The sequence below is a fragment of the Phocoena phocoena genome, chromosome 21, assembly GCF_963924675.1.
Source record: "Phocoena phocoena chromosome 21, mPhoPho1.1, whole genome shotgun sequence".
Classification (NCBI taxonomy): domain Eukaryota; kingdom Metazoa; phylum Chordata; class Mammalia; order Artiodactyla; family Phocoenidae; genus Phocoena; species Phocoena phocoena.
The window spans coordinates 6168980-6182246 of record NC_089239.1 but is presented as its reverse complement, the minus strand read 5'-3'; the positions used below and the strand labels follow the sequence as shown (position 1 = coordinate 6182246).

Here is a 13267-nt window from a genome sequence, read left to right as displayed (position 1 = left end):
GGTTTCAAGTGTACAGCAAAGTGATTCAGTTTTTTATATATATATATATTTTTTTAAGATTATTTTCCAGTATAGATTATTATAAGATATTGAATATAGTTCCCTGTGCTATATGGTAGGTCCTTGGTTTTTTTTTTTTTTTTAATTCTATTGGATTATAGTTGATCTACAATGTTGTGTTAGTTTCAGGTGTACAGCAAAGTGATTCAGTTATACATATACATATATTCATTCTTTTTCAGGTTCTTTTCAGTAGGTCCCTGTTGTTTATCTGTTTTACATATAGTGGTGTGTATCAGTGAATCCCACACTCCTAGTTTATCCCTCTCCCCTCTCAAGTGATGAGTTTAGAACCCAGGCCCCACTCAGACGTGACTCCACTGTGTAATGAGCTATACAGGATTGGAATTGGGAGGAAGTCTTGCATGATGGTTCTGAGTACTTTATTTTTAATACATTTTATCTATTCAACTTTTTAGGACAGATTAGTGGCAGTAATTTCATTGGAGATAATTGCTACATTGTTAGGTATGTATTTATTAGAGTTAATCCATCAGGCATTAAAAGTAACTTTTCCCTCTTATTGTCCTTGGCCGTATAGTAAGTATCCCTGTACCATCTCAGGGTATCATTCATGTTGGGTGAGGGTGGGAAAAGAGACAGTAGTAAACGGTGCCAGGTTCTAGATGCCTTCCCTCCATTTCCCCACCGGAGCAGTTTTTTCCTTGTGTTTATGCCTTAAGATTTCTTTTAAGACAAGGGATTAGGGTTTATAGCTAAAAATTGTTTGAAAATGATTGCTGTGTATATACTGTTTGGATAAAGGCTGACATCCTTTTTTAAGAAATACATTTCTTCCCCCTCATACTTATCTAGTATATTGCTATTTTCCTATAAAACTTTGTATAAAACTATATATATTTTAGTGTGGGAACATCAGATGATTTTTCTATGAATTGAACATTCAGCTTTTGATTTCCATTGTATTTTAGGACATGTAGTTTTTCAGGTTCAGTTGTTGTATAATGTTTGTTATTCCCTTTTCTGTAGGCTTTCAACAGACCTCCCATCTCTCTTCTTATGAAATAATAACTCCTTGGAGATTAACTAGAGAAAGAAGAGAAGCCCCTAGGCCCTACTCAGAGCAGGTAAGTTATCTCTTGAGAAATATATATGTATTTAAATTTCACTTTTTTTTAAGACAGGGGTGTTATTTTCAGGAGTGATTGGTTCAGTGAGTAATGTCAGCCAGTGATTACGGCACTGGTGTCCATTGGACATTATTCTAGTAAAGTGACATACTGATCCTTAGTAGCTTTTTTTTTTTTTTTTAAAGACAAAATAATCAACTTGAAACATAAGAGGATGAAATAATCAGTTAAGTAAAATTCTATGACCAGGGTAGGATGCTGGTTACATAGATTTCTGACCCTTACCTGACTGGTGGTGGTTACAGTGGTCTTGTCATAAGAATAAGAATTCACCTCTCTCTCAGTGTGTGATAGGTAGAGTACTACATGCTGTATCTTTACTGACACTGGAGAATAGTAGTGTGTTATATGCATGTATTTCATATCTGGGAATGTTTGCTCAAAAGTGAGTTTTATCTCCATATCAGAAGAAACATAATATGCTAACAGGGTAACCAATGCACAAAAATTAATTTTTATACTATTTTTCTCTTACTGTAAAGCTCAGAAATAATATATTTGGATATCAACTGACTTTGCAAACCCTTCAACTTTATAGAAGTATAATTTAACTTTATTATAGTTTAACAGTAACAGGTGATGAAGGATAGAGAGTTTAGCTTATTACCTCTGAATTGCCGATATATTTCTAACGATAAGGCAGCTTGTCCATTGTTTAGGGACTAGGCATAGTGAAGAGAACATTGGAGTTAGCGTCAGGAGCTTTTAGCTTTAGCCCTCCCTCTGGGTGCTACCACGAATTGGGTAGATCATTCGTCTTCATTTACTTCTTTATAAGTAAGGAATATATGACTCTAAGATCTCCTTCCAGTGGAACAGTTTATAATTTTTCCTTGTTTTGAACTGGACATTCTACTCTTTGATTTTTGTTTTGCCTTTAGAGTAGAATTAATTTATGTTTTCATTGTTATTTTTCCCCTTTTCTTCACTTAGCAGCACAGGGACGATGTTTTCTACTTTATTGTGTCTCTGATGACCTTTATCAACACTGCACACATAGATACTTGGGATTGTAGTAAATGTCCTGCAGGCACCCTGATAAATATTTGGGGAAGACGTGGAAGCACTGTTTAAGCACTGGGGATATGGCAGTGAACAAAACAAACTCCATGCCCCTGTGGAGCTTCCATTCTCGTGGGAGGAGAGGAGGAGACAAATAAGCAATATAGATTAATAATAGAGATTACTTAAGATGGTAAGAAGTGCTATGGGGAAAATTAAAGTAGGGAGGGGGTTGGGAATGTTGGAATTGGGGGTGGGGATGAGGGGGTAGGACGGTTTGTGTTTTTTAATAGGACAGCCCGGGAAGACTTTACTAAGAAGGCAACCCTGGAGCAGAGCAAAGACCAGAAGGAAGGGAATGAGCAACCCAGGCAGCTGTTTGGGGGAAGAATGTAATATCACAAAACAATTCTCAGATTCTCAGAATTCTTCTCAGAGGAGATGACAGTGATGTTTTTACGTCCTATGTTTGTCCAAGAGCAGAAAAGATAGAAATGCACACTCCAAAACTGTGGCGTTGGAAGGAGCTTGGTATTTTTGATGCCTCAGTGGAGAAAGAGGTAGATGGCAGAGTCCCGAGGTCCCCACACAGGATGTGGAAGCAGAACCCCAGGACCTGGATCTCAGTCTTGGCCTTAGAAGTCAGATGTTGAAGTGCCCTAGGAAAGGAGATCCTGCTGTTTCTTGGCAAAACACTCACTTAGAGTCCAGAAACAGTAGGGAGAATAAGAGGACACTCCTGATACTATTATTATTTGTTGAGTCCCTCCATGACTGTCTTTTTTATTAGAATTATGGCAAAGTTGAATCCCCTGGTTCTAGAGATCACATTAAAGTGCTTCTTGCTAATGAAACAGTGAGTCACTGGGCAAGTTATTTTAGCGTTTGAGGTAGAGAAGAGGATCCCACAAGCTGAGGATGTGTAAGTGTAAGTTGCCTCATCACACTGTTATTTAATGTACCACGAATTAAGAAAGGAACAGAGTGCTACCAGTTAGACTGCTCTGCCTCTGTACGATGTATCCGGATTTCAAAGATGTTCACGTGAGGGGGGAAAGTCTGTTTAGAAGCGATGAAATGTGTTGAGCCATGTGAAGATATAAAATCATAAAAGGCTATTAATTTCGTCTAACCAGAATGAGGGAATATCTTTTGAAACTAAGAGGTTCATTTCATTTAAAATGAAAGGAAGAACTACTTTATACTATAGGTAATACAGGGATGGACTTAGTAAAAATAATCCCTTAAGTTATAGCTCAATTATAAATGAATTTAAGAAGAGTTTAGATAAACATGCAGGTCGTTTTCCACAGTAGTTTATTAAAGAAAGGTAGGGATGATCAGAGTATATTTTTATGATTTACGAGTATATTTAAGGTTCTTTCATAAAATAGTTCTAGTCAGTACCAAGTTATTTTCATTCAGGATGGAATTTCTGTTGTTGAAAAGTTATTTAGAAGATAGTGTTTTATTCTTCTTTTCTCCTTTGTGCATTTAGGTATCTTATGTCATTCAAGCTGAAGGAAAAGAGCATATTATTCACTTGGAAAGGAATAAGTAAGAAATTTAATTTACTTTGGCTTTTCAGTAATTTTTTTTTCAGTGCTATATGGGTATCTTTTCTAGTTAGATATTGCTTAGTAGATTGATAAAAAGGCGAGAATAATAAGAGTAGATGTATGGAAAAAGCCATACTATTTTGCATTTCCATTGACATTAGAGCAAAGGAAAATAAATCTAAATTAAAGGAAGAGAAAGTTGTATTTAAGAAAACTTTAAAATCATGATCGGCCCAAGAAACAGCTGAGCAGGGGGTAAAGAAGTCTTTAGTAGTTTTATCAGTCTGCTAGAGCTGCCACAGCAAAGTGCTACAGATGTAAACAACAGACATGTATTTTCTCACAGGACTGGAAGTCCAAGATCAAGGTGCCAGCAGGGTTAGTGTCTGGGGAGGGCTTTCTTCTTGGGTTGCAGATGGCCACCTTCTGGCCAGTGCTCGCATGACCTCTCCTTGGCCTGTGTGCACAGGAAGCGGGGTAGATGGATGAGCGAGCTCTCTGGCTTCTCTTCTTGTGAGGATGCTAATCCTGTTGGCTCAGGGGTCCGCCTTATGACCTCATTTAACCATAACTTCCTTAGGTGGCCACATCTCCAAATACAGCCACTCTGGGGGTTAGGGCTTCAACATAAGGATTTTGGGAGGGGGACAAAACATTCAGTCCATAGCAGTGGTTTCTCACCCCCCTTTTTTTTTTTTTTTTGTGCTTTTCTTTTTTTTTTTTTTTTTTAACATCTTTATTGGGGTATAATTGCTTTACAATGGTGTGTTAGTTTCTGCTTTATAACAAAGTGAATCAGCTATACATATACATATGCTCCCAAGTGTCTTCCCTCTTGCGTCTCCCTCCCTCCCACTCTCCCCATCCCACCCCTCCAGGCTGTCCCAAAGCTCCGAGCTAAAATCCCTGTGCCTTGCGGCTGCTTCCCCCTAGCTATCTACCTTACTACGTTTGTTAGTGTGTATATGTCCATGACTCTCTCTCGCCCTGTCAAAACTCACCCTTCCCCCTCCCCATATCCTCAAGTCCGTTCTCCAGTAGGTCTGCGCCTCTATTCCTGTCTTATCCCTAGGTTCTTCATGACATTTTTTTCCCTTAAATTCCATATATATGTGTTAGCATACGGTATTTGTCTTTTTCTTTCTGACTTACTTCACTCTGTATGACAGACTCTAGGTCTATCCATCTCATTACAAATAACTCAATTTCATTTCTTTTTAAGGCTGAGTAATATTCCATTGTGTATATGTGCCACATCTTCTTTATCCTTTCGTCCGATGATGGGCGCTTAGGTTCTTTCCATCTCCGGGCTATTGTAAATAGAGCTGCAATGAACATTTTGGTACATGACTCTTTTTGAATTTTGGTTTTCTCAGGGTATATGCCCAGTAGTGGGATTGCTGGGTCATATGGTAATTCTATTTGTAGTTTTTTAAGGAACCTCCATACTGTTCTCCATAGTGGCTGAACCAATTCACATTCCCACCAGCAGTGCAAGAGTGTCCCCTTTTCTCCACACCCTCTCCAGCATTTATTGTTTCTAGATTTTTTGATGATGGCCATTCTGACTGGTGTGAGATGATATCTCATTGTAGTTTTGATTTGCATTTCTCTAATGATTAATGATGTTGAGCATTCTTTCATGTGTTTGTTGGCATTCTTTATATCTTCTTTGGAGAAATGTCTGTTTAGGTCTTCTGCCCATTTTTGGATGGTCACCCCCCTTTTTAATCTCTTCTCCTCATTTTGTCATGTTTTTACCTGATCCCACCTCAGTAAGGCTAGTGATGTATATACATGTGCGATGTCTGGTCTGCATTCCTATGCTCTGTTTTTCTTTTCTTTTTTTTTTGTAACATCTTTGTTGGAGTGTAATTGCTTTACAATGTTGTGTTAGTTTTTGCTGTATAACAAAGTGAATCAGCTATATGTATACATATATCCCCATAAACCCTCCCTCTTGCGTGTCCCTCCCACCATCCCTATCTCACCCCTCTAGGTGGCCACAAAGCACCGAGCTGAACTCCCTGTGCTATGCAGCTGCTTCCCACTAGCTATCTGTTTTACATTTGGTAGTGTATATAGGTCCATGCCACTCTCACACTTCGTCTCAGCTTACCCTTTCCACACCCCGTGTCCTCAAGTCCATTCTCTATGTCTGTGTCTTTATTCCTGTCCTGCCCCTAGGTTCATCAGAACCATTTTTTTTTTTTTTTAGATTCCATATATATACGTATTAGCATACGGTATTTGTTTTTCGCTTTCTGACTTAACTTCACTCTGTATGATAGACTCTAGGTCCATTCACCTCACTACAAATAACTCAATTTCGTTTCTTTTTATGGCTGAGTACTATTCCATTGTATATATGTGCCACATCTTCTTTATCCATTCATCTGTTGATGGACACTTAGGTTGCTTCCACGTCCTGGCTATTGTAAATAGAGCTGCAATGAACATTGTGGTACATGACTCTTTTTGAATTATGGTTTTCTCAGGGTATATGCCCAGTAGTGAGATTGCTGGGTCGAATGGTAGTTCTATTTTTAGTTTTTTTAAAGGAACTTCCATACTGTTCTCCATAGTGGCTCTATCAATTTACATTCCCACCAACAGTGCAAGAGGGTTCCTTTTTCTCCACACCCTCTCCAGCATTTATTGTTTGTAGATTTTTTTGGTGATGGCCATTCTGACTGGTGTGAGGTGATACCTCATTGTAGTTTTGATTTGCATTTCTCTAATGATTAGTGATGTTGAGCATTCTTTCATGTGTTTGTTGGCAGTCTGTATATCTTCTTTGGAGAAATGTCTATTTAGGTCTTCTGCCCATTTTTAGATTGAGTTGTTTGTTTTTTTGTGGTAAGCGGGCCTCTCACTGTTGTGGCCTCTCCTGTTGCGGAGGATAGACTCTGGACGCGCAGGCTCAGTGGCCATGGCTCACGGGCCCAGCTGCTCTGCGGCATGTGGGATCTTCCCGGACCGGGGCACGAAAGCTTGTCCCCTGCATTGGCAGGTGATCTCTCAACCACTGCGCCACCAGGGAAGCCCAGGTTGTTTGTTTTTTTGATTGAGCTGCATGAGCTGCTTGTAAATTTTGGAGATTAATCCTTTGTCAGTTGCTTCATTTGCAAATATTTTCTCCCATTCTGAGGGTTGTCTTTTCGTCTTGTTTATGGTTTCCTTTGCTATGCAAAAGATTTTAAGTTTCATTTGGTCCCATTTGTTTATTTTTGTTTTTATTTCCATTTCTGTAGAAGGTGGGTCAAAAAGGATCTTGCTGTGATTTATGTCATAGAGTGTTCTGCCTATGTTTTCCTCTAAGAGTTTTATAGTGTCTGGCCTTACATTTAGATGTTTAATCCATTTTGAATTTATTTTTGTGTATGGTGTTAAGAAGTGTTCTAATTTCATTCTTTTACATGTAGCTGTCCATTTTACCCAGCACCACTTATTGAAGAGGCTGTCTTCTCTCCATTGTATATTCTTGCCTCCTTTATCAAAAATAAGGTGACCATATGGGCGTGGGTTTATCTCTGGGCTTTCTTTCCTGTTCCATTAATCTATATTTCTGTTTTTGTGCCAGTACCATACTGTCTTGATTACTGTAGCTTTGTAGTATTGTCTGAAGTCAGGGAGCCTGATTCCTCCAGCTCTGCTTTTCTTTCTCAAGATTGCTTTGGCTATTCGGGGTCTTTTGTGTTTCCATACAAATTGTGAAATTTTTAGTTCTAGTTCTGTGAAAAAATGCCATTGGTAGTTTGATAGGGATTGCATTGAATCTGTAGATTGCTTTGGGTAGTAGAGTCATTTTCACAATATTGATTCTTCCAATCCAAGAACATGGTATATCTCTCCATCTGTTGGTATCGTCTTTAATTTCTTTCATCAGTGTCTTATAAAGTTTTCTGCATACTGGTCTTTTGTCTCCTTAGGTAGGTTTATTCCTAGGTTTATTATTCTTTTTGTTGCAATGGTAAATGGGAGTGTTTCTTTAATTTCTCTTTCAGATTTCTCATCATTAGTGTATAGGAATGCAAGGTATTTCTGTGCATCAATTTTGTATCCTGCTACTTTACCAAATTCATTGATTAACTCTAGTAGTTTTCTGGTAGCATCTTTAGGATTCTCTTTGTATAGTATCATGTTGTCTGCAAACAGTGACAGCTTTACTTCTTCTTTTCCAACTTGGATTCCGTTTATTTCTTTTTCGTCTCTGATTGCTGTGGCTAAAACTTCCAAAACTGTGTTGAATAACGGTGGTGAGAGTGGACAACCTTGTCTTGTCCCTGTTCTTAGAGGAAATGGTTTCAATTTTTCACCATTGAGGACGATGTTGGCTGTGGGTTTGTCATATATGGCCTTTATTATATTGAGATAAGTTCCCTCTATGCCTACCTTCTGGAGGGTTTTTATCATAAATAGGTGTTCAATTTTGTTGAAAGGTTTTTCTGCATCTATTGAGATGATCATATGGTTTTTCTCCTTCAATTTGTTAATATGGTTTGTCACATTGATTGATTTACGTATATTGAAGTATCCTTGTGTTCCTGGGATAAACCCCACTTGATCATGGTGTATGATTCTTTTTCTGTTGGATTCTGTTTGTTAGTATTTTGTTGAGGATTTTTGCATCTATGTTCCTCAGTGATATTAGCCTGTAGTTTTCTTTCTTTGTGACATCTTTGTCTGGTTTTGGTATCAGGGTGATGGTGGCCTCGTAGAATGAGTTGGGGAGTGTTCCTCCCTCTGGTATATTTTGGAAGAGTTTGAGAAGGATAGGTGTTAGCTCTTCTCTAAATAATTTTTTTGTTTTTTTGTTTTTTTTTTTTTTGGCGGTACGCGGGCCTCTCACTGTTGCGGCCTCTCCCGTTGCGGAGCACAGGCTCCGGACGCGCAGGTTCAGCGGCCATGGCTCACGGGCCCAGCTGCTCCGCGGCATGTGGGATCCTCCCGGACCGGGGCACGAACCCGCATCCCCTGCATCGGCAGGCGGACTCCCAACCACTGCGCCACCAGGGAAGCCCTTCTCTAAATATTTGATAGAATTCGCCTGTGGAGCCATCTGGTCCTGGGCTTTTGTTTGTTGGAAAATTTCTAATCACAGTTTCAATTTCAGTGCTTGTGATTGTTCTGTTTATATTTTCTGTTTCTTCCTGGTTCAGTCTCAGAAGGTTGTGCTTTTCTAAGAATTTGTCCATTTTTTCCAGGTTGTCCACTTTACTGGCATATAGTTGCTTGCAGTAATCTCTCATGATCCTTTGTATTTCTGCAGTGTCTGTTGTTACTTCTCCTTTTTTATTTCTAATTCTATTGATTTGAGTCTTCTCCCTTTTTTTCTTGGTGAGTGTGTCTAGTGATTTATCAATTTTGTTTATCTTCTCAAAGAACCAGCTTTGAGTTTTATTGATCTTTGCTATCATTTCCTTCATTGCTTTTTCATTTATTTCTCATCTGATCTTTATGATTTCTTCCCTTCTGCTAACTTAGGGATTTTTTTTGTTCTTCTTTCTCTGATTGTTTTAGGTGTATGGTTAGGTTGTTTATTTGAGATTTTTCTTGTTTCTTGAGGTAGGATTGTATTGCCATAAACTTCCCTCTTAGAACTGCTTTTGCTGCATCCCATAGGTTTTGGGTCATCGTGTTTTCATTGTCATTTGTGTCTAGGTATTTGTTGATTTCCTCTTAGATTTCTTCAGTGATCTTTTGGTTATTTAGTAGTGTATTGTTTAGCCTCCATGTGTTTGGTATTTTTTTACAGATTTTTTTCCTGTAATTGATATCTAGTCTCATAGCATTGTGCTTGCAAAAGATACTTGATATGATTTCAATTTTCTTAAATTTACCAAGGGTTGATTTGTGACCCAAGATATGATTTATCCTGGAGAATGTTCCATGAGCACTTGAGAAGAAAGTGTATTCTGTTTTTTCTGGATGGAATGTCCTATAAATATCAAGTAAGTCCATCTTGTTTAATATGTCATTTAAAGTTTGTGTTTCCTTAATTTATTTTCATTTTGGATAATCTGTCCATTGGTGAAAGTGGGGTGTTAAAGTCCCCTACTATTATTGTGTTACTGTTGATTTCCTCTTTTATGGCCGTTAGCATTTGCCTTATGTATTGAGGTGCTCCTATGCTGGGTGCATAAATATTAACAATTGTTATATCTTCTTGGATTGATCCCTTGATCATTATGTAGTGTCCTTCTTTGTCTCTTGTAATAGTCTTTATTTTAAAGTCTATTTTGTCTGATATGAGAATTGCTACTCCAGCTTTCTTTTGATTTCTATTTGCATGGAATATCTTTTTCCATCCCCTCACTTTCAGTCTGTATGTGTCCCTACGTATGAAGTGGGTCTCTTGTAGACAGCGTATGTATGGGTCTTGTTTTTGTATCCATTAAGGCAGTGTATGTCTTTTGGTTGGAGCATTTAATCCATTTACATTTAACGTAATTATCAATATGTATGTTCCTATTATCATTTTTTTAATTGTTTTGGGTTTGTTTTGATAGGTCTTTTTCTTCTCTTGTGTTTCCTGCCTAGAAGAGTTCCTTTAGCATTTGTTGTAAAGTTACTTTGGTGGTGCTGAATACTCTTAGATTTTGCTTGTCTGTAAAGGTTTTAATTTGTCTGTTGAATCTGAATGAGATCCTTGCTGCGTAGAGCAATCTTGGTTGTAGGTTTTTCCCTTTCATCACTTTAAGTATGTCCTGCCCCTCCCTTCTGGCTTGCAGAGTTTCTGCTAAAGATCAGCTGTTAACCTTATGGGGATTCCCTTGTATGTTATTTGTTGCTTTTCCCTTGCTGCTTTTAATATGTTTTCTTTGTACTTAATTTTTGACAGTTTGATTAATATGTGTCTTGGTGTATTTCTCCTTGGATTTATCCGGTACGGGACTCTCTGTGCTTCCTGGACTTGATTAACTATTTCCTTTCCCATATTAGGGAAGTTTTCAACTATAATCTCTTCAAATATTTTCTCAGTCCCTTTCTTTTTCTCTTTTTCTTCTGGGACCCGTATAATTCGAATGTTAGCACCTTTAATGTCATCTCAGAGGCCTCTGAGACTCTCCTCAATTCTTTTCATTCTTTTTTCTTTATTTTGCTCTGTGGCAGTTATTTCCACTGTATTATCTTCCAGGTCACTTATCCGTTCTTCTGCCTCAGTTATTCTGCTATTGATTCCTTGCAGAGAATTTTAAATTTCATTTATTGTGTTGCTTATCATTGCTTGTTTGCTCTTTAGTTCTTCTAAGTCCTTGTTAAACGTTTCTTGTATTTTCACATTCTATTTCCAAGATTTTGGATCATCTTTACTAGCATTACTCTGAATTATTTTTCCCGTAGACTGCCTATTTCCTCTTCATGTGTTTGGTCTGGTGGGGTTTTAGCTTGCTCCTCCTTCTGCTGCTCATTTCTCTGTCTTATGTTGTTTAACTTACTGTGTTTGGGGTCTCCTTTTTTCAGGCTCCAGGCTCATAATTCCTGTTGCTTTTGTTTCCTGCCCCCAGTGGGTGAGGTTGGTTCAGTGGGTTGTGTAGGCTTCCTGGTGGAGGGGACTGGTGCCTGTGTTCTGGTGGGTTGGGCTGTATCTTGTCTTTCTGGTAGGCAGCACCTCGTCTGGTGGTGTGTTTTGGGGTGTCTGTGAACTTAGTATGATTTTAGGCAGCCTCTCTGCTAATGGGTGGGGTTATGTTCCTGTCTTGCTAGTTGTTTGGCATGGGACATCCAGCACTGGAGTTTACTGGCTGTTGGGTGGAGCTGGGTCATAGCATTGAGACGGAGATCTCTGGGAGAGCTCTCGCCATTTGATATTATGTGGGGCCAGGAGGTCTCTTGTGGTTCAGTGTCCTGAATTTGCCTCTCCCACCCAGAGGCTCAGGCCTGACATCAGGCTGGAGCACCAAGACCCTGTCAGCCACACGGCTCAGAAGAAAAGGGAGAAAAAATAAAAATTAAATAAATAATAATTTTTAAAAATTATTATAAAAAATAATAATAGTTTAAAAGAAAAAAGAAAAGAGCAACCAAACGAATAAACAAATTCACCAATGATAACAAATGCTAAACAGTAAGCTAAGATAAACATAAAAATCAGAAGGAAATCAATTGCAGACAGCAAACCCCAAGTCTCCAGTTGCTCCCAAAGTGTACCGCCACAGTTTTGGGATGATCGTTGTCTATTCGGGTATTCCACAGATGCAGGGTATATCAAGTTGATTGTGGGGATTTAATCTGCTGTTCCTGAGGCTGCACAAAGAAATTTCCCTTTCTCTTCTTTGTTCGCACAGCTCATGGGTTCAGCTTCGGTTTTGGCCCCGCCTCTGTGTGTAGGTTGCCCCCAGGCATCTGTTCCCACCCAGACAGGAGGGGGTTAAAGCAGCGGCTGTTTAGGGGGCTCTTGCTCATTCAGGTTGGGGGGTGGGAGGGGTACAGTAGTTATAATTGGAATACGGGGCGAGCCTGTGGTGGCAGAGGCCGACATGACGTTGCAACAGCCTGGGGCATGCCGTGTGTTCTCCCGGGGAAGTTGTCCCTGGATCATGGGACCCTGGCAGTGGCAGGCTGCACAGGCTCCTTGGGGGCGTGTGGATAGTGACCTGTGCTTGCACACAGGCTTCTTGGTGGCTGCAGCAGCAGCGTTAGCGTTTCATGCCCATCTCTGGGGTCCAAGCTGATAGCCGCGGCTTGCACCCGTCTCTGGAACTCGTTTAGGCAGTGCTCTGAATCCCCTCTCCTCGCACACCCCGAAACAATGGTCTCTTGCCTCTTAGGCAGGTCCAGACCTTTTCCCGGACTCCCTCCCAGCTAGCTGTGGCGCACTAGCCCCCTTCAGGCTGTGTTCACGCAGCCAACCCCAGTCCTCTCCCTGGGATCTGACCTCTGAAGCCCGAGCCTCAGCTCCCAACCCCCACCTGCCCCGGCAGGCGAGCAGACAAGCCTCTCGGCCTGGTGAGTGCGGTTGGCACTGATCCTCTGTGCGTGAATCTCTCCACTTTGCCCTCTGCACCCCTGTTGCTGTGCTCTCCTCCATAGCTCTGAAGCTTCATCTCTACCAGTGAAGAGGCTTCCTAGTGTGTGGAAACTTTTCCTCCTTCACAGCTCCCTCCCAGAGGCGCAGGTCCCATCCCTATTCTTTTGTCTCTGTTTTTTCTTTTTTCTTTTTCCCTACCCAGGTACACGGGGAGTTTCTTTCCTTTTGGGAAGTCTGAGATCTTCTGCCAGCGTTCAGTACGTGTTCTGTAGGAGTTGTTTCACATGTAGATGTATTTCTGATGTATTTGTGGGGAGGAAGGTGATCTCCACGTTTTACTCCTCCACCATCTTGAAGGTCCCCCCTATGCTTCTTGAATTAGTGGGCAAATGTACTTTTCCAGGCATTTGTTAAGAGGGGCCAGGTCTTTGAATGTCTTTGAAAGGCAGTCATCAAAGCTAATGATCACTAGTGAAAAAGAGTTAGGGTAGGTAGCCTATTATTATGGCTATCAATGAACG

General features: G+C 40.0%; 1 protein-coding gene across 1 annotated transcript in view; it reads left to right on the top strand.

Annotated features, from left to right (window-relative positions):
• The window catches only part of ADAM9 (ADAM metallopeptidase domain 9), a 109916-nt gene that overhangs the window by 9186 nt on the left and 87463 nt on the right, over positions 1–13267 (top strand). The window contains exons 2-3 of the mRNA XM_065899822.1: positions 1051–1148; positions 3712–3770. Of these exons, the coding sequence (XP_065755894.1) occupies positions 1051–1148; positions 3712–3770 (157 nt within the window). The remainder of the gene's footprint in view (positions 1–1050; positions 1149–3711; positions 3771–13267) is intronic.